This window comes from Rhopalosiphum padi, chromosome 1, assembly GCF_020882245.1.
Source record: "Rhopalosiphum padi isolate XX-2018 chromosome 1, ASM2088224v1, whole genome shotgun sequence".
In the NCBI taxonomy this organism is placed as follows: Eukaryota; Metazoa; Arthropoda; class Insecta; order Hemiptera; family Aphididae; genus Rhopalosiphum; species Rhopalosiphum padi.
Genome location: NC_083597.1, coordinates 73,741,180 through 73,768,148, shown reverse-complemented (window position 1 = coordinate 73,768,148; position 26,969 = coordinate 73,741,180). Strand labels below are relative to the sequence as shown.

The 26,969-nt window shown below is 25.2% G+C and overlaps 3 protein-coding genes and 1 long non-coding RNA gene across 4 annotated transcripts; 2 read left to right on the top strand and 2 right to left on the bottom strand.

The window, feature by feature from the left end:
- Nucleotides 1-950: 950 nt before the first annotated feature.
- On the bottom strand, nt 951-6,521 carry LOC132918735 (putative E3 ubiquitin-protein ligase UBR7). Its single transcript, XM_060980173.1, has 11 exons — nt 6,042-6,521; nt 5,844-5,977; nt 3,254-3,311; nt 2,667-2,810; nt 2,505-2,607; nt 2,260-2,306; nt 1,918-1,954; nt 1,816-1,856; nt 1,615-1,755; nt 1,378-1,549; nt 951-1,308 (listed from the first exon to the last, which is right to left on the bottom strand). The coding sequence occupies exons 1-11, from the start codon at nt 6,189-6,191 to the stop codon at nt 1,151-1,153; spliced, it is 1,185 nt and encodes a 394-aa protein (XP_060836156.1). The 5' UTR covers nt 6,192-6,521; the 3' UTR covers nt 951-1,150.
- A 212-nt stretch (nt 6,522-6,733) lies between these two features.
- Nucleotides 6,734-9,511, top strand: LOC132918736 (syntaxin-5). Its single transcript, XM_060980174.1, has 6 exons — nt 6,734-6,947; nt 7,148-7,474; nt 8,150-8,406; nt 8,675-8,884; nt 9,033-9,154; nt 9,246-9,511. Exons 2-6 carry the CDS (start codon nt 7,165-7,167, stop codon nt 9,403-9,405), a joined length of 1,059 nt encoding a protein of 352 aa, XP_060836157.1. The 5' UTR covers nt 6,734-6,947; nt 7,148-7,164; the 3' UTR covers nt 9,406-9,511.
- A 5,291-nt stretch (nt 9,512-14,802) lies between these two features.
- On the bottom strand, nt 14,803-19,235 carry LOC132931879 (uncharacterized). The gene is made up of 3 exons (XR_009662788.1): nt 18,827-19,235; nt 17,274-17,454; nt 14,803-15,891 (listed from the first exon to the last, which is right to left on the bottom strand). It is a non-coding gene; the product is annotated as an uncharacterized LOC132931879 (long non-coding RNA).
- LOC132931878 (TBC1 domain family member 1) lies at nt 16,507-26,001 on the top strand. The gene is made up of 22 exons (XM_060997948.1): nt 16,507-16,635; nt 16,800-17,032; nt 17,856-18,062; nt 20,000-20,134; nt 20,313-20,462; nt 20,574-20,695; nt 20,765-20,822; nt 20,899-21,039; nt 21,108-21,225; nt 21,297-21,413; nt 21,476-21,686; nt 21,753-21,924; nt 22,477-22,616; nt 22,692-22,834; nt 22,900-23,016; nt 23,447-23,599; nt 23,686-23,856; nt 23,995-24,146; nt 24,214-24,466; nt 24,542-24,711; nt 24,768-24,935; nt 25,075-26,001. Exons 2-22 carry the CDS (start codon nt 16,919-16,921, stop codon nt 25,717-25,719), a joined length of 3,657 nt encoding a protein of 1,218 aa, XP_060853931.1. The 5' UTR covers nt 16,507-16,635; nt 16,800-16,918; the 3' UTR covers nt 25,720-26,001.
- Nucleotides 26,002-26,969: the final 968 nt, after the last annotated feature.

The following is a 26,969-nucleotide window of genomic DNA, read 5'->3' as shown; positions in this document are numbered from 1 at the left end:
TTAATTTGCCTCCCTTGTAGCTATTGATATGGCTGGAGTAACAATTAGTTGCTGTCAGATCATAGGTACATAATAATTAAATTATTTAATATATTGACTACAATGTATTATTGACACATCGCAAACTGTTAAATGTGCAAATGTTAATATAGTTTGAAAAAAATTTCATTAAATCATCAATGACAATAACATTAGTACATTTATTAATTGTGTGTATTCACATAATATATTCATTGTTTTTTTTGTTATTCTTATTAAAATACAGTTTTGATCCTAAAATGTATGTTGCTAATACAACTACAATTTTTCAGTAAAGATCAATTATTAAATACCCATATAAATTGCAAGTATAATATAATTTGCAGTGTATTCTACATCAGAATTAATACAATTTTATTAATAGATATATCACACACTTTTTTATGGTTGGCGATTAAACAATGATTGACTCTTGATTTAAACAGTTTTATTGTCGATATGCATTGTATAAATCTAAATATGCAAATAGTATGTATATCAGGCGGACAGTTCATAGTCTTTATGATTTTTAAAAGCATTAAATATTAGTATAATTTCTCCCTTCTTACTATTACCATTTGAAGTGTGAGTAAATTTGTATAAAAAAAACAGAACATGTATTTTAAATTTACACTATCTCTTGAGATCATTGTTAAGGTAAATAGTAAAGTAAATTGTTTTTTAAATTTACATTCTAAAAATATTATACTATAATATTTTATTACTTAAATAGTTAAATGATTTATTAGACTTGACCTATGTAATTTAATTTCCATAACTATTATAATACATAATATGTGTATGCACACTGCAAAGCAAAAATTAATACATCTAATTGGAACATGCACATTTAAAAATTACTGCCAATCACCTATTAATGATAAAAAGATGTCATAAGAATTCAGTCTATTTTTAAAATAATAACTAATTAATAAACAATACCATAACCATTAGGATATATTATATATTATGAGTAAATTATGACATAATATAATTAATTGATATACGAATAGAAAATACAAATGTAATGAATTAAATTTTTTTTTAAAGTACAATACTAGGAAATACTTAAAATATTAGTTTATTAATAAATATTTAAAATTATGGTTATAAATGTGTTTAGGACACTAAATTAACGACAGAAACTTGGTGGAATTCCATCATCCATCCTAGCTCGTTTCCTCGCTTGCATACCAGAAAAAAATTCTTGCACATCCTCCACTTTAACTACTTTATCGCCTTTAAAACTGCCCAGCCACTCTCCTAAATCTTCTTTGAATTGATTATATTCTAAAATATTACAAAATAACATTTAAGACATTTGTTATTTTGACAATATAGACAATCACAAATACTAACGATGAGCTAATTCTACTGCTGCCACTCTATCCATTGATGATAAAGCTTTTGAAAGACCATCTTCACTTTGTTTTTCTTTAGCCATCATTCTTTCACGACTTTTGTTTTCATATGCTTGTAATGTATCTTGTTGATCGGTAATAAATGGAACACCTTCTTTCTTATATAATTCCTAAAAATATATCAAAATGACTACCTATGATAAATTTTAATTTTATATTAATCTTGTTATCTTACAATACAAGTGGAACATGTGCAAAGTTGTTGTCGCCAACCTTCTACCCAGAAAGAACTTCCGATAATTTTCTTTGGATCTTTCACATTTATCAATTTACAATTTTCCCCACTAGAAGTGCCAGCTTTAGCATTGTCGGATACCTAAAAAAAAAAAATTAATTATGTATATAATTGGTTATATAATTTAAACATTAAGCATACCATGTCCTTGGGTACAGCGTTTAAACCATTTTCAGCATTATCTAAAAATTAATATTTTTTGTAAGAATGATAGTTTTTTTATAATGTTAGTGTTGAATTTACCTTGAGAATCCTTGACTGTATCTACAACATCTACATCCTATATAAAACAATTTTATTCTCAAATTAAAATGTAAAAATATTGAAAGAATAGCAATACTTAATATAACTATCTTTATCTTAAATTAATTCAAACTGATAAACATATTTAATATTGGCATTAAAGAAAATTAAAATTAAATTGTGTTGTATAACTATGAATTCTTGTTGTTTAGGATTCAAAAATCATATGTCATCAATACTTGTAAATGTTTATGTGAAGTAAGTCAGTTATAGCAGAAGAAAAATATTATTTAACATACAGAAAAGCGAATTAAGAATTAAAAAAATCATTTGAAAACATACCTCAGATTCATCACCTTTTTCAATATTCTGTACAGAGTCATCAGTCACTGCAAAATATTATGTAATTATTTAAATGTAATATAATATTTAGTTTATAAGTGTATTTCAAATTGTTTAAATGGTTGCTTATTTTGATATATATATAATAATATGATTTTTGGTACTGAAATAAATTAATAAATTAAATGTATTTTTTTTTATATCAATTGTCATCTCCACAAATATAAAAACAAATCAATTCTTACCAATTAAATGATTATAAGCTGGTAAGAAACTTAATTTTGATGTACAGCCAGAACATATCATTTCAGAATAATCATCTGGATTCATATCTTTTGTGCCCAAATGCTAATAAAATATTTTGTTAATAGCTGAAAAATATTGACATTTAATTAATTAATTAATACCTTGCTATGAAACCAGTCTTCACAAACAATGCATTGTATCATCTCATCAGTATTTTCAGAATCAGGATATGGACGTTGACAAATGCAGTATAAACCCTTAAAATTTTGATTGTAAATGTTACGGTCATTTGCTTCAGGTTTTGACTAGTTTGTAAAAAAAACAATTATAATTGTTAAAAAATGTGATAAAATTAATATTTTTATATAAATGTATCAACTATTGCATCTTAATAACCTAGATATGAAAAAACATAAATTCAATCAATATTGACTAAGATAATATATTCAGCCTATATATTTTGCTGAACTACTGATTTTTTTAAAAATATTTAATTATGAGAATATTTTTTGTAATATTGCAACTTATGACATATAGTCCATAGTCTGTTTAAAATAAAAGTGACCAATTTCACAATACACAAATGAGGTTTTCACTGCTCAATCCCTCCACTACCCACCTTTCAAAAACAAAAAAAAATTTTGTCGGCAATGATATTTTCTAATTAGACAATACAATAAATCCCACATTTCTAGCTAATTAACAGATTATGTTAAGACACATTTAACTTATGTACTAAATTAATTACCGGTTCCAATTGACACTCTGATGTTAACTTATCACTTCCACAGTCACAACGATAATTCCTTTATAAAATTAAAATAAAAAATAAATTAGTGAATAATTACTAGTTACTGTGAAAACTGGAGCTTCCTGTATTTATTATGGTTTAGAAATATTAAAATAGTGTTGGCCTAAAAATTATGAAGACTCATATATACCTTTTCCATTTTTATAAAAATATTGTGGATAAATTTGTAAACATTTTTAAGACAGAGAAAACAAATGCTGGTAAGTATATCATTCTATTAACACAATAATATACTGTTGTGTATTAAAACAGTTATAAACAATAAAAATTCAATCATATATTTTTTTTTTAGATTCTGAGCGGAGAACTAATGAACTGATTTTCTGATATGTGAACTGACATGGGTTGTTTTTTCTGCTTGTAATCACCTTTTGAAGCATTAAAATGTTTTTAATTTTCAACTTACATTGGTTTCTTGTAGAAAATTTAATCTACATAGTTAGTACTTAGGGAAGTTAAAAGTGGAATTTCTCAATAACTATTCAAATAAAATAGGAAAAACATTTTTTTAGGCTTGTTCAAAAAGCTATAAATAATTAAATAAATATTTAAATAAAAATACATCATTTTTTTTTATAGCCATTTGAAATTTAAATTAGGTTAAAATTAAGTATTTAAAACTTTAAACGAAAAATAATGATTTTAGTTATACGGTTGCAATTCTAAAATATTTTTTATGAAGCCAATTTTTTTTACGTATATTGTTATGTTTTATTTATTCATAAATAACATTTTCAAAACATTTAAATTAATTTTAAGCTATTGTCTCTACCATTCTACAGTTAAAAAGTAGTGTTTCAAAACATAAAAACAAAAATACATTATACAAATATATATGTACTATTATATTAATTAATAATACGAGTTATTTTAAGAAAAAAATTAATTCAACCTACCATTTTACTAATAGTAAAATAAAATACTATAATAGCAATATATGTAAATATTATACAAAATATTCTTTTAAATATAGATCATTTCTGCTCAAGATTATTTTATGTATATTATAATGATCTATTATTAAATTCAAATTCATCAAATACATTACCATGGCTTACTTAATGACGAATCCAACTCTACCTATTCAACAGCAGAGCTATTCTTTACTTTCTACCTTTTTTTTCATCTAGGAGTTTAAATTTGGTTTTTTATTGTCATTATAAATATAATATGCTATTATCTAAGAACTACAGGTTTTATAACAGGTACTGAATTATAAATGAGCATTTATTATATTTATTAAAAAAATTATAGTAAATGTTAGGAGGACGCCATACCCGCATGTGTTGTCACTGTCTTACTAACGTACATCATAACATAATTTTTCGTTCAGCAGATTTTGTGCCGTTAATTTTAATATTAGAGTAAATTTACCTATCATCAAATTTAAAGTTAAGAATATTATCTAGACAATGACATATGCTTTTATTGATATTATCATTTTAAAGTGAGTTGTGAACATTTTAAAGTTGTTATATTTTACATACCTGTAACTCACTTTAAAATAATAATATCATTAAAAGCATATGTCATTGTCTAGATAATATTCTTAACTTTAAATTTGATGATAGGTAAATTTACTCTAATATTAAAATTAACGTCACAAAATCTGCTGAACAAAAAATTATGTTATGTTAGTAAGACAGAGACAACACATGCGGGTATGGAGTCCTCTTAAACAAAAATATGTATAATAATATACTTAAATAGTATTTTACTAAGTCAAAGTGAGAACACGTGTATAATTCATGTATTTGCCCATTATTTGGTAATATATATATATTTATAAGAATATTTGGGTGCATAGGCGCATATAAGGGAGGGGGGCTTTAGGCTAAAGCCCCCCCCAAAAATGTTCTACATCTTTCAAAGCTTTATCAGTATTACTATAGTTAATGATGCAAAATTTGTTTAAATATTATGTAATTCGTAAATGCACACATTTTATTTGTCGTGGTATTATTTTCATTATTATTGTACATTGTAGATTTGTAGTCATAAATCATAATACCTACCAAAAACTTAGAATACTATGCGTTTTTATTACAGAGTCTATGGTTGCAGGTTTGCTGTTCATATCGATTTACTAAATATACTACATTAATATGTCATATTACTCATATTTAATACGCCTACAAAGTATACAGTATACTATGATAATAGGTATACCTGTTACTTGTTAGTTTTATATAACTATATAGGTATACCGTATACGTATACCTAAATGTTGTATTAAAACATTTTTTAGGTGTTAATTACTTTGCATAAATGCTTCATTCAGTAACTAAAGCTTCAGCCCCCCCCCCCCCCAAATATCAAATGCTATTTGCTATGCTTGGGTGGCAATTGACCGTATCTCGTCATTTTAAAAGGAAATTCAATATTATAGTATCATTTGGTACTCGGTTATATAGTTTTAATGAATGTAATTATCTAAATTTAAGTTTCATTTAAAATTTAAACAGTGTATGGGTAATAATTATATTATGCAAATTGTATACCTAAAAGTAAAATAAATTTTAGCTACCTTTTTGTCCATAATTCAACCAAGTCATGGTCTTCATGGCATTGGTACATACAAGGCAAACATACTGCACCGGGCACCTTGTCTTTTTCAGTGCAAGTAAGACAGGCATACAACGCTTGTCGATTCATATATCCCTGTAACAAGATGGTTTAATTTATATATATATTCACAGCAACTGGCATCAAAAGATTTACAAACCAAAGAATAAGTGCAACTATCGCTTTCGGACGCCTCAAGTATTAGATTGGCTTGTTCGATCTCAGCATTTTGATCGTTGATGTACTCGACAAGTCCGACCACCTGATCCTCTTCGTTTTCGTTGAAAGAATTACCCTCAGACTCGGACATGATTGAAAAGATATGGTGACTGAGACCCAACACACACGTCGATTACAGTATACAACAATAAACAACTAACGGCAGTCAGCGGGCAACGACCATCGACTGTAAAATCGAATATCGATCGCAGTCTTTTCTTCGGATCAGTAATCAAACGTTCAGCGCTTTCAGTTGCACAGGTCGCCACTAGTGCGTCGGTTGTTGCTCACTGTTAATGTTTCACTGTTGTAGTGTTGACTCTTGTAACTTGTAATAGTCGTTACTGCTTACCACAGAACCGTATCATATGCGCATGCGCGCGTATAACTGTGTGTGTTATTTTAGTGTTTGTATATTACTATACTGTATAGTTATTTTATTTAATCTGCGGTTATTGTTTATGTTGCTCTTCAATATGGTAGGTGTACCGTAATGTTGTAACCACAGAATTGATATCACTGATAGATATCAATCTATGGTTAATGTTCTATCACCTAACCATAGATAATACATGTATTAACCCAACCGCATACGTGTTTTTGATAAGTTTATCTTATCATTACGCTATGATTGTATGCTATTGTCAAGAAATAAAAGCAATTAACAAATTATTGAGTAAAACGCTCAATTGATCAATTCCATAAGAATATTCTTAATTTCCTATAACTTATAAGTTACATTAACTTCGATACTGTGATACAACTTGAACATTTTATAAAATTTGGATCTTCTATAATTTTTACTAACAATTATAAAGATAAATATTTGAATGAAATTCACTAACAGGTAAACATAATATACATATTTATAAATTGTACAAATATACTTGTAGTTTGATAACAAATAGAAAGTAAATTTGTAGTGTTAGTGTCATCAGTATACATATTAAATTCTGTCTACAAAAATGAAAGTTTTTAATGTGTATTATGTGCTTCAATTGTGGTACTAATAAATAATAAAACTATATTTTCTTATTACCAATTTAGTGTACCATATTTTTTAAATGACTACTCGAAGAAGACGTGGGAATTCTGATTCAGATCAAACGTTCACAAATAATTATAACACTCAGGAGTCTTCTATTGTCCCTTCAAGAGAAAAAGAGATAGATAAAATAATGCCAAGAGACCGTACTGCCGAATTCAATAGTGCAGTCAGATCCCTTCAAGGTCGACAAATAGCAAGAGCTGTGCAAGTTCGAGATGTAAAAAAAGTTAAAGCTCTTCAAAGCTATGGAGAGTTTATGATGATAGCCAAAAGTGTTGGCTTCAATATTAGCAATACTTATGCGAAATTAGAAAAATTGACCTTACGTAAGTTTTTAAGTATGAATTCAATTTTACAATCATGTTAAATTTTTTTAATTGGTTGGTATTTTTATAACAGTTGAAAATTAAAAACGCAATTGTACTTGTGTCAATATTATTCTATATTTGTATTTGATATATCTGATTCCATAATTTAAAGACTTCAAAACTGAAATTATAAAATAACTAATAACTAATAAATAATCTTACCTTAGTAAAATTATTAGAATTTTTTTGTTTGGTTAGTCTATAGCCAGCTATTATAAAGCTTATTATACATTACTATTTAATATTATGTATATAAATATAATATATGAATAGTAATTTCCTATATCTTCTATATTCTTTCCATATCATCAGACATATTTTTATCTTTACATTATAACTATTTAGAAACTAATTAATTAATTGTATTGTTGTTTATTGATCAACATGATTATGCTATAATTGTATAGTAATTTGTTAATAGCATATGGTAATATGTTAATTGTAACAATAGACAACAGTAGATACAAATTACATAAAAACAATATTTAGATATGATAATATTGCATAGATTTTGAGATTCTATTTTGCACTAAATATTACTAAGATTACTTTAAAAGATTATTGCTGCTAATGATACATTAATATATGTAGTATGTAAAATATTAATTTATATAATTTAAACATGTCATTTAGTTGCCAAACGGAAATCATTATTCAATGATAGACCTCAAGAAATTCAAGAGTTGACGTATATTATCAAAGAGGATTTAAATAGTTTAAATCAACAAATTGCAAAATTACAAGAAGTTGCTAAACTGCAAAAAGCTACTCAGAATAATGTTGGGCGAAAACATTTATTGTCACATGAATCTAGTGTTGTATTATCACTACAATCAAAGTTGGCAAATATATCAAATGAATTTAAATTAGTTCTTGAAATTAGAACAAAAGTAAGTTTCTGTAATATAAGTGAGGGATGGGCATATATAGTATAATTTTAACATATAGCACATGCCAAATAAAAAAGATATGCACGCCACCAGTTGCACAAATCTGATATAAAATATTGTTCACATTTCATTTATTTTTCAATGAAGTTTTTTTATGAAAATATTTAACTATTTGTTATTATATATCCTAATGTTAAATTATTGATTTTTTTTTTTTTACTTTTTATGTGTAGTGGCTATACTAAAATTAATAAAATATTTGGTTTAGAATTTAAAACATGCCAAATCAAGAAGAGATCAATTTTCTCAAGGAAATAATTTAGCTGCATTATCTGATTCATCATCTCTAGTTCCAAGACACAATTCCCTTTTAATGTCTAGTAATCAATGTGCTATCAACATGGATAATAATGGTGATCAAGATCGTCTACAACAAGTCACACAACAGACACAAGCAATGGCAGTATATGATAATACTGTAAGAACAAATTAATAATACATAGACAAAATTAAGTTACAAAAAAAAATGTATTTATATAATACAGATAGTGTAAACTATGATCATATTAATTTGACATTTTCTAATCAGATTTTTCATAGATTTATGTTATATCATTATTTTGTAGGATCAATATCTGTATAGTAGAGCAGAAACCATGCAAAATATTGAATCAACTATTGTAGAATTGGGTGGAATATTTCAACAACTTGCACATATGGTTAAAGAACAAGAAGAAATGGTTGAGAGGTATGAAATAATTAATAACTAAATACTAAAATAACTAATACATATTTTTTAGCAATATTTATTATTAAAATAATACTTTTGTTGTTTCTAGAATTGATTCCAATGTTCAAGATGCTGAACTAAGTATTGAAGCGGCGCATACTCAAATACTACGTTATTTTCAATCAGTATCTTCCAATCGATGGTTAATGATAAAAATATTTGGAATTTTAATATTTTTTTTTATATTTTTTGTTGTTTTTGTTTCTTAAACACACATATCTACTCTGTTCATATCTAGACAAATTGTTATTGATCCATACACTGTTGTCCAATACATATATATCTGTAATATAAATAATTACCATATACCTACTATTACATTTTATTATTATACATTTGTTAATTGTTTTTATAATATTGCTTAAAGGTATTTTAAATTTTAATAAATTATAATCTCATATAAATGCGTATAATTATAATATTAAATGCCTTATATTTGACAATTTCACACAGGATTTAATTTATGTAATTATTGTTTCAAAATATACAAAAAAAAACATTTATTTAACTCAAGCTTAAAAATAGATACAATAAAGCTAATAAATTGAGATTAATAACAAACTTTCTACCATATATTTTTAGTTAAAATAATTTTCATAAAATGCAGCCTATTGAGTATTGGTGTTACTACATTCTTATACATTTAAAAAGATCTTTTTACTATGTCAACTGACATTATGAAAGCAAATTCCATGTAAATTAAACTATTCTACATTCAGTGTCGGCCTGGCCGGGACTGCAAACGTGGCCGAGACCCTGAGCATTTCTTTTTTAGTTTTCCATAGGTACGGCAAGAGTACAAATATTACAATGTCCATATCTGTCATCATGTTTTGGAATAGTAAATAGTAATAGTGCTTTGATTTTTAACACTTCAGACTCTCTTTGAAAAGGAAAATGAATCTAGTTGATACTTGGGGGGGGTCAAAGTAAAAAATTGTGAGTAGTTTTCAAGAGCGTCAGGAAAAACCCTAAAAAAGTAACGAAAAAACCGGAATTTTTATGCATATGCAGTTTTTGACAAAATCAATTTTTTATTTTTCTATAACTCAAAAATGAATCATTGTAAATAATTAAATTTTCACAAAATGTTTATATTAGCATTATCTATTTACGATTAAATTTTCAAAATATTTAGAATTTTTTTAAACTATTTAGAATTTATAGACCGTTGAAATTTTCGATTTTTCTAAATTGTTTTTCTTAAAATGCCGATAAAAAAATTCCAAAATCTTTAAAATTAAATACAAGGTTTATTATAAGTTGTTCTTATTGTAGTAAAAAAAAATAAAAAAACATTAGTCACAATAATTATTTTTGTTTAATGTTTATAAGCATTTAAAATTCGAATGTTTATGAAATATATCAAAACCGCGAACATTTGCTAGGAATTTTGAAATTAAAAATTCATAACATTTTTGTTATTTATACCTAAGTTTAAAAAAACCCAATACAATTATTATAGATATCAATACTAATTATCCATAAGTTTTCCTATCATTGATTTCAAATTTAACACGTCTATTATAATTTATAGTGACCTACTGTCTATCTCTACTATTATACAGCAGAACGATACCCACCCAGAATTAATTTAACGTTATTCAGTTAATTTTCACCATACAACTATTTTCAGATTCAGAGTGATACACCAAACGTAATGTATTATTCATGCATCATTATTGGAATTGTACTTGACGTTGTTTTCTTGTACAGGATACTTGAAAGGAAATGTCTACAAATCATATCTCATCATATTTCACAAAAATACTGGAAAACGGTTAGGTATGATACCAAACCCGGACATTTCGCTGCTGGACTATTCGCCGCAGACCCATATGATACATTTAAGACTAAAGAAGTCAATGTGAACAAGCCAGTGCAAAATACTGTATCCGGTGATGTTAAATTTGAAGTATCTGTCCGTGAACACCGTGACGAGGACTGCTGGCTGTACTTAGGTACCTGACGTGTGGCCAGTGGTAGGGCACCGGTGGAGAGGAAGAGGACGGAAGTGCAGCTGGCAGAGAACTTCCTGTTCCAACGGCTGAAACCGCTGAAGGGTAAGAAGAAGGCTAGGGAGCTTGTAAGCCAACAATATCGGCTAGCGAAGCACCCTAAGCCGACTTCGAACCTGGATGCCGCCAGCACACCAGCCTTAATTAAAGAGGAACTAACTCGCTAACTAACTTTGTGGTGCATAGTGCATACTATATAGTCATATAAACTAAGTGTCATGTACTCATATTAAACTATTTCGTTTGTTTTCCCATCAATTTTTTAAATTGTTTAGATCCAGTATGGATCCAACTATTGTCTATTTTTAAAAGGAACATAGGGTATACATAACAAATTTTAAAAGCCTAGCCATAAATGTTGAAGATTATATACATTTTTTACTACAAGGTACTTATAATTTTGTAATTTTCGTAATTTTAATACATTTTGTAAAAAATCTGAACTTCAAATGCATATCAAATTGAGTCAGTATTTTTAATCTTTATTATAGTTTATACATAAATAAAAACAAATTATATATACTCATATAATATAGTATACCTATATGATGGTACTTCAGGAGACGTATAATTTATTATATTTATAATCATTATAGACCGCAAACCACAGTCACATTATATTATTAAGACGACGCATGATATATAACGCTCAGGCACGTATACAATGAGGGGAGGATTCAACAAATATTTCCTATTTTGATTCACCGTTATTGTAAATTCTTAAAGATTATACATGACTAATCTAATTTCTAACCTACCTGTCCTACCACTCCTACCTATAATCGAACAAACTGTAAAAATTATAATTATATATACCTATGAATATTTTTATTCTTTATTCGGGTTTGATTTGCCGAAATAGTGCGCCAACTCCCTAAAAAAGCTAAATATACCAAATTGTTCTCACATACATAACTAAATACTCAGGCTCTCTGTTTTACCTATTTACAAAATTTACAAAATTAGGTATTGTTATTTGTTTTATAGTTTTATTTCCTAAACCTGTATAAATCAGTTGTAAATCCTTTCACATACTAATATACTATATAATCAGTTAATTAGATACCTGCTACCATTTTTCTCAAAACTCAGTGAAAAACTTCTACTTAAACGCATAATGCCAATAATTAATAAAAACAGACACTATCCAACGCCCAATTTGGTTTCTGTAACTCTCGGTTAACTATATAAATTAAGCTGTCTTCAGCATTAGAAAAAAAATGTACTGCTCCCTGTTTTCTTAGATATCGCTCAAGCTTTTGACTGTCTGATAATATATATATGTGCATATGAAGAAAATAATATTTATATAATTTGCGCCACATTTGAAAATTTATTTGGTAATTTTGCGGCACTTTTTAAGGTTATAGTTTGCGCCACATAAAACTAAATAAAAGGACATTATATATAATCTGCATCATTTTGTACCTTCAAAAATTGTAATTTGCGCTATTTTTAAATAACTAAACAAATTTTTTTTACAAATTACCTAACCTATTATTGTATTTTTAATCATTGATCAATCAAGTTAATTTTAATAGTTATACATTTCTAAAAAAATGTTAAAAGTAATTAAAAAAAAAGTATTAAATAAGTATAATTCCAATGTATAAAATTCAGCCATATTATAGTTAAAAATAAATGTATATAAGTATACTTAAATTCCAACAATTGAAGTTAAAAGTATGGCACAGATTACATATTTTATTTGGTTTTCTGTCATGGCGCAAAATACGAGTACATGTTATATTTTTATATTTTGGCGCAAATTACATACGTACTTAAATTTACCTATTGGTGGCGCAAATTACAGGTAATAAAATTGGCGCAAAATACCAACTCCCGGCGTATAATATTAAATACAATTTCGGTAGTATTTTTTTATAGTATATTGACGAATATGTATATATTATTCAGGAACAAACACCTATATATCTATAAAATTGGACATTAGCTACTGTAGTTCGTACATCATACTCGAAGAATAATACTTTATCTATTAGATTCATAACACCCTTTGTAACTATATAGTTCTATATATATGTTACATAATCAGCCAATAATATACCTAATAATAATAAAACTAGTACAACTGAAATTAAATAGCTGTATAGGTATAGTATATAATTATATACCTACCTATGTATATCCGTATGGCGTATTAATCGTATTATAGATAATAATAAGTTAGGTAATATACGTACCTATGTAGTTTATACTGTACCATAGGCTATAGGTAGATACTCACTATTTTGTATAATATTAGGATTTAGGACCAATAGTATAACATGGCGATAAACTTCCAAATAATAATAATAATTATTATTATTTATTTAATTTTATATTGCCTTTAATATTTTATAGTTCTATACCTATGACTTGTATTGATTATAGTAATTGGACTATAACTGAGAGTCTTGTGCATAATTTCTATGTGACATAATAAATAGCGTATCTCTATGACTAATGACTATTTATAAATTATAAAAAGATTCAAAAATTATACTTATATTATATAGGTATATCCTACACTTAATAAAGGTCACCTGCAAGAATCACTAGAGACCAGAGCACCTATAAATGATGAAGCACTTGTACCCGATTATGAAAACTCCAACAATATTTTAACTTTTTTAAAAATAACCAAACTTTATAACCTTATATACCAAGTTTATACGTCTCTTTTTTTTCTTTCTTACTGTGTTTTCCTTTTCTACATTGTACATCGTACAATTAATCGTATTGTAAATTGTAATATTTTCGGAAGTCATGCAGGCATACAGCTAAAATGTATTATTTTTATTCAATATCATATAAAATATAGATTATTATTTACCTATTAATTATTATTATATTATAGTATATATTGTTATAGACTTATAGTGTAGTCAGACAACCAATATAGGTATAACTGGTATAACGTATAAGTATAATTCAATAGCCAGTTTATTTAAAATCAATGTTCATAATATTTTCATAAGTTATAACTTGTAAATTAAAATAGAGTACCTAGTTTGCTGTTTAGTATATTACGCATTTTAAATAATTTATTTCGAAATATATTTTACTATACAGTTATTTTTTTTTAATATTTTAAAATTAAGTATACATTATACTCTCTATAACATCAATTATATTTGTGCAGTTGAAAAAAATCCTTAAAATAAAGCTTGTTTGAGTTCAAATTTAATTTTTTTTATTTTTATTTTGATTAATAGATTTTTTTTTATTTTCCAATATTTTTTTCCTGTACTTACTACTTCATTTTAATAATTAGCTATAATCCATATCTATACCAATAAAAATATTAATTATTTAAATAATAACATTTATATGTTGAAATAACATTACATCTTTAATTAGTTTAAATTTGAGATTTTTTTATTCCCCCCCCCCACTTTTTAAGTATTATTTATTAACACTTATGCTGGTAAGTATAGGTACTATAAAATATAAACTATAGTCAGCATAGCCTAAAGGTAGCTTTATTAATTATTTTATACTACTATATAATATACATACATAAAAATATTAATTAATTTAATAACTAACTAAGCATATGTACATTGTTTGTCGTGTCTACTTATATTTTATAAAAATTAATACGATTGATATATTTTAAACGACAAACAGATTTCACATGAATTATACCTACCTATACATAATAAATGCACGCTAAAACCTTTTTGCAATTTTAATTCGCAATTATACCTTATACATTTTATGTAACATTTATATAGGCATTATAAATGGACACCAACTATATAAAAAGGCATCGTCCAACAAAATGTTAAAAATAGCATACAAACATTCTGTGTAGTCGTATAGGTTAGGTTAGGTTGTAGGTACCTATTAATTATATTTTCATATAACCTATTAATTTTGCAGCTTATAAGTGAAGAGCAGGCCTAATCAGTCTCTTATGGGCCTTACAATTTACGAATGGTATAGAAATAAATCGCTGTTGCAGCAATCAGAAATAAGGTAGAACTCTAATGTAATATAATTATGTTAATGTGTAAATTATACATGGAACAATTGGTGGATTTGAACTAGAAAGTGAGAAGACAGATAATTACTCAACGTGTCATGATACATAAATAGTATAGGTACATAGGTATACTTAAACCTAATACTTATAGGTTTAGGTATCTGGTATACCTACAATTTTTACAAGTTAATAAATTACTACATGGCTGATGGCTACATACAATTATATAAAGTAGAAACATATGCCAATATACAAAATATGTACAATAGATACCTACTCGTATTCAGGGTGTTTAATAAATATATATACTAAAAATATATAATTATTAATTATACTTTCGGGGGACCCCTAATGTCTATCTATATTTTACAAAAATACCTACAATCTAATAATTTTATTGCTAAGCTATATTTATAATTTTATAATTTGTCTGTATTTTATGCCACTAATCTTTTTTTTAAATCGGCTGTTTATACCTAAATAAAATTATTAAAATAATACAACTGTCGATCGGCTTGAGTGCTTGGCCTTAGTATGTTTCGCTCAGAATAGTGCAATAAAAATAATTTTTAAAATATTGAAATAGATATTCATTTGACAAAATTAAAATTATAAAAACGTACCGTCCGTACCAACTATTCAGGGTGTCTCACTGTCCCTTGAAGATTTATCCATTGCAATATATTCTGAAATAATGGAAATATCATAATTAAGTTTTTTTTAAAGACATGAGTTGCGAGGACAAGGACTACAAGTATTTCATACTTTGATTTAATTTAATATTTTGATAAATAAGTTAAAAAGTAATTTTTTATTTAATTGGTTATAAAAATCAAAAATAGCCATTTTGTAGTTTATTTTTTTGAAAATGTTTCAACATTTGTTGACGTTTCAACATTTTATTTGTATTAGCATCGTGATTTTTAATATTTTTTTAAGTTTTGAGAATATTTTTGTATTTATTATACGCTTAGACATTTCATATACCTAATATATATTTATTTTTATCGCTAAATTGTAGAAAGGGTACTTAAAAACATATTATCTATCGTATTATTCACAGTTATACCATGAATCGTGATGCAAATATGTAATAAAAAATTGAAAATATTGAGAGTAGAATAATAAACATAATAACTTGGTAATTTATTATGTTCATGAAAAATGAAAAGTAGCTAGTACTGGCCCAGTAGCCTTGAGTATTTGTAAAATGATCCCCTTCCATGCATAATCGATATAATATTATTATGTTGATGATAATAATATGTCAAATACCAAAATGAAGTCGCCGCACATGTTCTATCTCATTCCTCATCAGCGATCAGTTGATTCTGTGTTTTGTGTACATAACGTTCTTATCATTTCGGTTTTGTTTTGAACTGGGTAATATAATAATACGTCAGATACTTTAAACGGTTTCAATTCGTAACGTTTGTACTTTACTACTGCATTGGGAATTGGGATAATTAAAATTAAATATTATGATATTATCTTTATATTGTTATAAACGTAACAATGTTACATCGTTTTATTTATTAGGTATTTTTTTCGTAGGTTTATCGAATTATATTATATGAAATGGTTTTTCTATTAGGTACCTATAGAGACCTAGGGTCTGATGATTTATAACTTAAAGTGCATTTTATGTTGCACTGTATTAAAGCAATGGCTGTTTAGAATAACTATTAAAGATAATATTTACAAAACAACAAAATGAAACTATATAAAGTTGAATACTTAAGTTCTTGTACAGTCAACAAACGTCTTACAAACCCAATGATCCCATGGATTATTGCAGAGATCAAGAAAAATAATAATCACAAAAAAGTAAGTATAATATTCTTGTGTATAAACTAAATATTAATGTCATTACTCATAACTACGGGACTTTTAAATAAAGTGCATCTGTAAGAAATAAAAAATTTTAAATAATTTAAATTTAAAAACAAATTAATACAAAAACTTAATTTTATAATAGTATTATATAACATTTAAGCAATTTCTCATAAATTTTTTAAATGTTATCGATCATAGTGTGTTTAAAGTGTATTTGATTAAATATTAATACCTGTTTATAAGATTGATATTGATGGCATGTATTAGATTGATAGGATTGTAGATGCAAACTGAGCAGGTATTGAAATACTTTCAATCTAGGTATAAGTGATTTGCAAATGCAAATGAGAGTCCTTGTCAAAGATATTTTTATAAAATTTGGGATGCTGGTTTTAAGTTTGAAACTTGAATAACTGAAAAACATAAATAAAGTGTTTACAGTTAGGTATCTATCAAACAGTAGAAATTATAATTTTAAATTTTACTTGGTTATCATTAGTTTGTTAATTTCATATTTATTACTTGGTAATATCAATACATAGATTAAAACAATTCTATAAAATGTTGAATGGATTTGAGCGATTTAAAATATAACAAGAAATAGTAATTAGTTTATACTATTACGTTATAAAGCAACTTTCATTAAAAATTGAGTATTCTTTATCTTATAAATTATATAGATATTATAGATATTGTTTATGTTGAATATTATAATATAATGGTGATTATTTATTAAATATATATTCCTTAAATTAAATTAAATAGTAAGTTTAAATAAATTAGTGATATAAGTTATTTTGTGATATTTTAAAAGGTAAGAATTGGAATAGAAGATGTAAGTCTTGTGATTTATGAAAATTGGGATTCTAAGAACAAATTAATTTTTCAACACAAATTAAAGTACATAACCAGATTAGCATTTTTAAACAGCGATGTGTCTACATTCTTTTATGCAGTCAGAGATATGGCAGATGAAAACAATGTACATTGTCATGTTTATACTACAACTCAACCAGATGAAGTAAGGATATTTTTTATTATAAATAATTATTATATTTTAATGGCATGTTAGTTATAATGAATAATATTTTATAATTAGTGCATTATATTTTATCTTTTAAATTGTTTTTATTATGTAAATAGTATAAAATTTAATGTTCCTTATAATTAGTATTGTACTGTAGACGAAAAAATTGTGTTTAATAAGTGGTTATGTTTTATGAAATAATAATAAACTAATTATAACTTCTTTCAAAAAGATAAATAGCTAAATTGCATATAATTCGATTAGATGATTTTAAATTTTTCAATAAAATCAGGATCATTTATTTTTTAGTAATTATTATTAAATCCTGTCTATATTAAATATTAATAATATTATTTAACTGGCCAGTTGTAGTTGTACGAGTAAAGCCTGAATAATAACATTGAAAATAATAGGAGTTAAAATTATGATGTTGGTTAGGAACATGAATTAACGTTATTCATTGTGACCAAGGACAAGGTGAACAAGTATTATATGTATAGTAACACTTTTACATGTTGTTTAAAAAATCATGTAAAAATATAAAATATTATTATCAAAATAATTACCTATTATTCAAAGTTTTTAGTTAATGCTTTAATAAAGACAAACAATTGCAATAAACTTAAACTGAACATCTAATTTTTTTATAAGCAAAAAATAATATTTTTTATAACTTTACACAAGATTATAAATTCTGTTTTTATTATTAAATATAAATAATTTTAGTCAAAATTATAAATGTTCTCATCTGTACCTACATTATATAAATTTGTTTTTGATAATTTCAGTTATTTAAATTGTTATTTTTGTTTAAGTTCAATATTTTATGTTAATTATATCACATGTCTTGTATTTAGTCTGTTTTCTGTAATAGCCTTGACACTTGAGCTTCTAATAACAATGACTTTTCTTGATTACCCATTAAAAAAATAATGATACAATTGATGGTGACGATGGTGTATTATTATTATTACTAAAAAATGATTAATCATTTTAATAATTTCCTAGAATAGTAAATGCTGTACTGCTTACCATTTAATAATCTTTTAAATTATGGTTAACAAAATGTATTTATGTATCATAATTATTCATAACAGTATTACATGTTAAACAGTTAACGCCAAAAAATAATAAAATCTAGTATTTCCACCATTAAATTTTCAAAGTTGATATACCTAGAACATATTAAAAAAATGATAGTTTTTAAATAGTTAATAGCCATAGGTATATATATTTTTTACATAAATATACGAAATATTTAAGGAATATTCTTAATTCCGTGTTAATTAAATTATTTTATAAAATATATGAAAAATAACAATAATTTATAGATTTGTTAATTAAATTATTATCTCAATTATAATTATTATTTGTTTTTTTAACTTAAATTAATTTAAAATAAATTGAAGATTTTGCTTTAAATTAAGTTTCCAATAATGAATAAAAATGTTTACACTCACTCTTTACAATTGTTGATTGTGATTGATTAATTTTATAATAATTAAACTATAATTCAATTTAACTTGGAATTTAAACCAAATTAGTTAATTTTCAGCTGTTTTAGTAGGTTTTTAATATTTAGATTATTCTTCTTTCCAGTTAAAAAAATATTATAATGCACTCTATCTTATACTATTATTTAATATAAATTTCTACTATAAAATAAAATTGGTAATAACTAAATAAAAATTTTTTTATCATTTTTAATGATAAATTAAACCTGAAATGTATTGTATAGATTAGATGTTATCCAATTTTGTTTTAATGTATGACATACTGTATTTTAATGTATAGACAATTTGAACACCTTCCAACTTCTAAATTTAGAATGCCAAGAAACTATTTTGTTTTGTTCGGCAATAATTCATTAGTTTTAGTCAACAGTGGCCTGAAAATATTCAGATTTTAGTATTTTTTTTATTTTTTTTTAGGTGATGGAGTTATTTTCCACAATGAAAGAAAATTCACATAAATCATTACAAAATATTGGACGTTCTTTAAGTAATGCACAGACATTAACTTCATTGTGTGCTGATATATCTCCCAACTCATCTCATTTTTTTGAGGTAATAAATACATGTTTAACATAGTATGTAAATTATAACTATATTTAATGTTACATAATTACAATTGACAATATTGTTTTTTACATCTAAGGTTTTTATATTTGAGTTATGAAGGTTATTCTAAATTCTTTTTATTCTATTGTTTCTTGTTCAGTGAAAAATACTAATATTTTTCTAGGTGTTATATGTTGGTAAAATTAGAGTGTCGCAAAAAAAAGTTCCAAATTCATTTATTGATGATGCATTAGAAAAATTTCGTTTACATGAATTGGAAAAAAGTAAAAAGTCAAGTAGTACTAATACTTCAAGACGAGGATCCCAAATAAATGTAAATTAAAAATTTATTATTTTATTTTTAGTATTAATCCCACTAGTCTTCCTATTAATTAATAATAATTCAGTATTAAAACATACAATATATTATTTTTTCTGATTATAGTCTTTAGACCAGAATACAACCTATCTTTCAGATCCAAGACGTGGATCAATGACAGTTTTATCGCCTGGAATTGAAAATCAAGGTTATACATTTGGAGCTGAAAAACAATTTAAAGAATTAGAGTAAATTAAGTTTAATAGCATATTTAAAAATTGTATTGAATTTATATTTGAATGTTATATTTGGTATAGGATTACAAGAACAAGATCTGGATCTATAAATTATCCAATTAAAAACCTAGAGAATAATGTAAGTATACATTTTTATTTTTGAACAACAAATTATTATTATATTATACTTCAATATAAAATTTTATTGCTTTAAGGGACAAAACTCTAATATACCGGAAGAAATTAACAGAACAATGGTTTTTCAAATTGGTCGAAGTGACTTACGATTAATAAGCCCAGATCGCAAACAAATTCTTTTGCATAAACAATTAAAAGATATAATTAACTGTGTACAGGTTTGATACAAATTATCAATCAGTTTAAAATGACAACAATTAAATCATGCAATTATATTTTAATTTAGGGTTCTAGAAATCAATTACATTTCGGTTTTACCTGCAGAGATTCTTCATCGAATGAAAGTTGTATTGGATATATTTTTAAATGTGAATCAGAATCTGTTGCAATTGAGCTAGTCACAGGTTTTTAATGCTTTATGATTTTGATTGATGTTTTCATTAATTTAATTTAATGTATTAATTTACTTGTTTAGCAATTAATTTAGCATTCAATAATTCTAATGAAGCTTTGAAGAAAGAAAAGCAAGTAATTGTATCTTGTGAACATTGTCCTATGGTGTGGTTTCATAAGCTATGTTCTGACATTGAAAGTATATTTATAATATTAGTAAAAACTTAACTGCTTAACAATTTGATGTAAATTTTTTTTCAGATCTTAATGAACATAAAATTCAAACTGTAATATTTAAACAGTTAGAAACATTACCTGAAGATGATCAAGAAATTGTACTAACAAAGTTACATGGTTTAGAAACATTAAGTAAAATAAGTCTTAAAGAACAAAATGAACTACTTATAATGTTGTTAAGAACACACTGCGAAAGCAAACAGATGAGACATGTTCATGATTCAGCTGAAAATAGGTATGAAAGAGGAACTTACTATTATATAATTTATTTTCTACAATAAACATTAACATTCTTTTCTAGGCATGAATTTTTAAATCAATATCTTGGTGGAAGTACAATTTTCATGAAAGCTAAACGTTCACTAACAAGTTCATTTGATCAACTAATGAAAAGGAGAAGTTCAAAAGATGACGTAGGCCTAATAGCTGCAGTTAAAGAAAATTCTTTGCCAAATAATATTGCATTTTATAAAGTAAATATATTAATAAAAAGTAATTATAATTATGAAACATAGATCATTAATCCATAAAATATTATTGCTTGATTATTTCTGAAGTTGAGTTGCTATTTATTTCTTGAGTCAACACAAAATCTTTCTTTCCTTTTAACCTTATTGTTTATATAAGTTACAATAAGTAATTGTATAATTTATGAAATAAACTGCAAAAAATTACGACAGTTTTAAAATATAACATTAATTTTACTATGAATAGTCTAGTAAACTAAAATACTTAAAGTAATTTAAAATTAACTACCAAACAAAAAAATAAAAAAATAACCTTTTTTTGTTTAGGCATATTTTATTTTCATTTTGTATCTTTAAATTATGATTTTACCATTATATTATAAACTTCTATAATAAGTAATTTTTATATATATATATACATATTATCGTCTATTTCATTATAAATAGAAGTGCTAATAAATAGTTGAATAATTAAAATTTAATTAAATTATTAAATAATTTTAGAATTTAAATAACTTATTATTAATTTAAAAATAAAAATATTCAATTATATTTTAGGAACCTTCTCCAAAATCTGATTTAAGTTCACGATTACTAGTACAACAATCAATATCTAATAGTAAAGCACAACCTAATAAATCAGAAGTTTGTTTGGCTGAAACTAAATCTCACAGCAGCCCAGCGTCAATGATGAATATGTTGGTTAATAGGATTATAATATAATATATAATATATAATTACTTTTATAAAAAATTCTAATTATTTTATTTTAGGTTTTTAAAAGTTGGTCAATCCCCAAAATCTTCTGTGATTTCAACTTCAGATAATGATTCTGATGAACAAAATGATCTGAACCCAGGAAGTTGGCGTCAAGCAATTTTCAAAAATGTTGTCACTCCGAATAAACAAACAAAAGGTAGTTAGAATTTTAAAATGTATTGCAGTAGCTTATTTTATCTTATTTAATCATTAATGCTTTAGATACTGAGAATGTTAAAAAGAAATTAGATGCTGATGATTTAAGAGCTTTATGGAAAAAAGCAATTAATCAACAAGTATTATTAATTCGAATGGAAAAAGAAAATGCAAAATTAAAAGGTTAGTAAAATTTGTGAAAATTCATATAGGTATACCACAGCCACCAAAATTTTTATTATGAACTGCTAAAATACTAGATTACAAGATTAGTAAGTAAAATAAACAACAAATATTTGAGTAAATTCTAAAATTGTTTTTATTGTACAAGCAAACAATAGAAATATATAAACAAGTGAACAGTATAATGACAAGGCTAAGAATAAAAACAGTGAAAACTAAATACTACTACTCGAGTATAATTGGTTATTATAAATGCTAACTCAACTAATTCCAGCTCTATCCTTTATAATATAATACTAAGTAATAACCATATAATACATCAAGGGTTCCAAACAGTACACATCTTAAATATAAAAAATGTTTGGAGTTGTTTCACTAATTATTTTATTTTAAAAAGCTTAATAAATGATATTACATTTGAAAATTATAGAAAGGCAAGAAGAAGCAACAGTAAAGAGAATAAAACTAGAATACGATGATATTGGTTCATCTGCTCGAGAATATTTAGGTGTGTGGGAAACAATAGTTAATAAAGAGAATCGTAAATTTGATGCAAAAATGTTGCGTCAAGCTATAAGACAAGGTAAATAATATTTATTTACTTAAACACCTTTTAAAAATTAAAACTTTGTTAAGTGTAGATTTAAACAATAATAATTAATATAACAGGAGTTCCAAGAAGTAAAAGAGGAGATGTTTGGATATTTTTTGCTGAATTGTATTGCAACACAACTGCACCTTCTCCTATTGATCTGGAAAAGTTTCCAAATTTCAATGTACCATATGAACAATTATTAAAACAATTAACCAAGTATCAACATGCTATCCTTATAGATTTAGGTAAGTTGTATTCAAAAATATGTATTTCTTATTTGTATATGAGGTTATTATACTAAAATTTGAAGTTTTAAACTTAAATTAAATTTTTTAACCTTGAACTATTATTTAATATATTATTATTTTTTATGGAAATCATAGGAAGAACATTTCCAAACCACACTTATTTTATGTCACCTTTTGGTCCTGGACAATTAGCTTTGTACAATTTGCTCAAAGCGTATTCTTTATTAGATCCAGAAGTTGGGTATTGTCAAGGACTATGTTTTGTAGCTGGTGTTTTACTATTGCACGTAAGTAATACTTTTATAGAAAATGAATAAATATGATCATTATAGATAAAAGTTATTTTTTTTATAGATGTCGGAAGAACAAGCTTACATGATGCTAAAACATTTAATGTTTAGACGTTCATTAAGAAAACAATATCTACCTGATATGGCAGCTTTGCAAGTTCAACTCTATCAGTTATCTAGACTTCTTCATGATCACCATCCTGACCTTTATGCACATTTTGACAATTGTGATATTCCTCCAACATTGTATGCTGCACCTTGGTTCTTGACAATGTTTGCTTCTCAGTTTCCATTAGGATTTGTTGCTCGTATATTTGGTATAATGATACTTATTAGTTATTTTAGTCTTATAATTATTTAAATTAATAAATATGTTTATGTTTTACCTATAGATATACTATTTTTTGAAAATATTGATGTTCTGTTTCGTATAATTTTATCATTATTGACATATCACAAGGATAATTTGCTCGCATGTGATGGAATGGAACAAATAATGAACTTTATTAAAAATGATTTTCCTGTCGTAAATAAAGAAATCATTGATAAAATTATTAAACAGGTATGTTTAAACAATTATATCCTCTTACTTTAATTATATATTTTTATTTTTGTAAGGTATTCACAACTGATTTATCAAAACAATTAATGGAATATGGAGTCGAGTATCATGTCTTGCAAGAAGAATTATCTTCACCCAGTCCAGAATTAAAAAAAATTAAGTATTTAGAGGAAATGAATAAGACATTAATGCAACAAAATAAAATTCTACATGAACAACTCGAGGTAAATTTGTATGATTTTTTAATACATATAAAAATTGCTGAGCATAAAATAAAGTATTAAAAATTATGCTCTACCAAAATATGAATATTACATTTTAATTTATTTGTTTGATGAAAATGTCATGACTTTTGTTATATAGATATCAATAACAAATAATGGACGTTTGGAGATGAATAGATCTTCTAATCTTTCAGCAATTAACCGTTTAGAAAGTGAAGTAAAAAGTCTCGAACTCACTGTGGCAACTTTGGGAAATTTTGTATCTAAACTAGCATATGCTCATTCAGATATAGAGATACCTCCTGATGTATTAGGTTTGATTTCACAAATAAATATGTGTCGAAATCGACGAACTGAAAATAAGCAAACAAACATCAACAATTTGTTTAGTAAGCCTCAGTTAGAGATACCATATAAAATAAAACCTATGTTGGAAAAATCTTTATCAGACACCAAAAACGTATTGAAAAAATCAATAAAAGAAGAAATAAATCAGGAAGAGGTGAACAAAAAAAATTGTTTAAAAAGTTCAAAGAGCAATTATGAATTATTTAGTAATGAAAGTAATTTAAATAATAATGGATTACATCCACTGGACTGTGAAGACGTAAATGTATGTTATTCTGGAACTACAAAATTGAGATCAATTAAACCAGTTCGTAGCAATAGTGATGGTCATTTTATTTTGCCAAACATTGTTGCAATAGATGTAGATGATTCACTTTGTAAACGAGATAAAAATGAAAATATTGAATTCAATACTTCTGCCGTCAATGGAAATTAAAAATTTCTCATCCTTCATTTGTATACTATAGTGTACAACTTTATTGTTATTATAAAATGTATTGTCCATTTCTTTAATATATTTATACTAATTTATTATATTTTGTGATAATTTCTATTTTTATTTTTCTCAATTAAAATTAAAAAGTTGTGTTTGAATAGTTATGTATGTTGTAAATACTGTATGTTGCCTGTATGTTATCAAACCAATTTTAATTTAACTAAGATGAATTGTACAACAATTTTTAAACAAATATGTAGTATAATAAATTATTTCCATTGAGTTTTTTTGTGGAATTTGTAAAAAAAACTGTTAAATTCTTATTTGCAGATATATTTATTTTATTGTATAAAACAATTTTATTTGTTATTGTTTTATTTATTTATTAAGTTATATTTAATTAATAAATCATATGAATAAATAAGCTCCTCTAAGTAAATTTATCAAGTTCTGCTTATACTGAAATAAATAATAATGTAGTTACATGACAATTTAGATAGTTAAAATTTTGTTTGGTCATAGGTTTATATTTTAAAGCTCATCAAATTGCATTTTACACGTGATTATATTGGTGATAATCGAATAGAATAGTGCATCTATTCGAGATGTATTTCAAATTTCAATTATTTTCTTACGATGTTTCCACAAAAATTATGATATAGGGCTACATGTTAATGATTACAGAGTACAGACATAATTACCTAAGTGCAAGAGATATAAGAAATATTAATGTTTATGGTGGTCGGTGCACCCGGTGAGTTATGAATCATCATGACAATTTTAAGAACATTCTTATCGTTTTAATGGTATTTCAAACATTCATTAAAAAGAAACAAGAATTGTTTTGAAAAAGTTAAATGGAGCTATTCAAAAATATATATCGAAAACGATACTTTCCAATTATTTAAAAAGTTATAGGTACAATGTACATACATTATTTATTTAATTTTAAATAATTAAAAATTATGTTTATATTATATTAATTGAATATGGATTTTAATTGCAGGCTAATATGAAAATGAAATAATGAGTAGATTCTCAAGTACAATAAAAAATAGATATTTTCTTTACTTTCTTTTAATTTAATTATACATACATACATATATACATAAATAAATTTATAAGTATAAACTCATTAATAAAAAAAAAAATGTTTTATAAAATCAACCGGTTAATAGAATTAAAATGATCTGAACCAATGTGATCAGATTAAGCGGAACTTATTGTAGTATTGTCAATAACAATTTTAT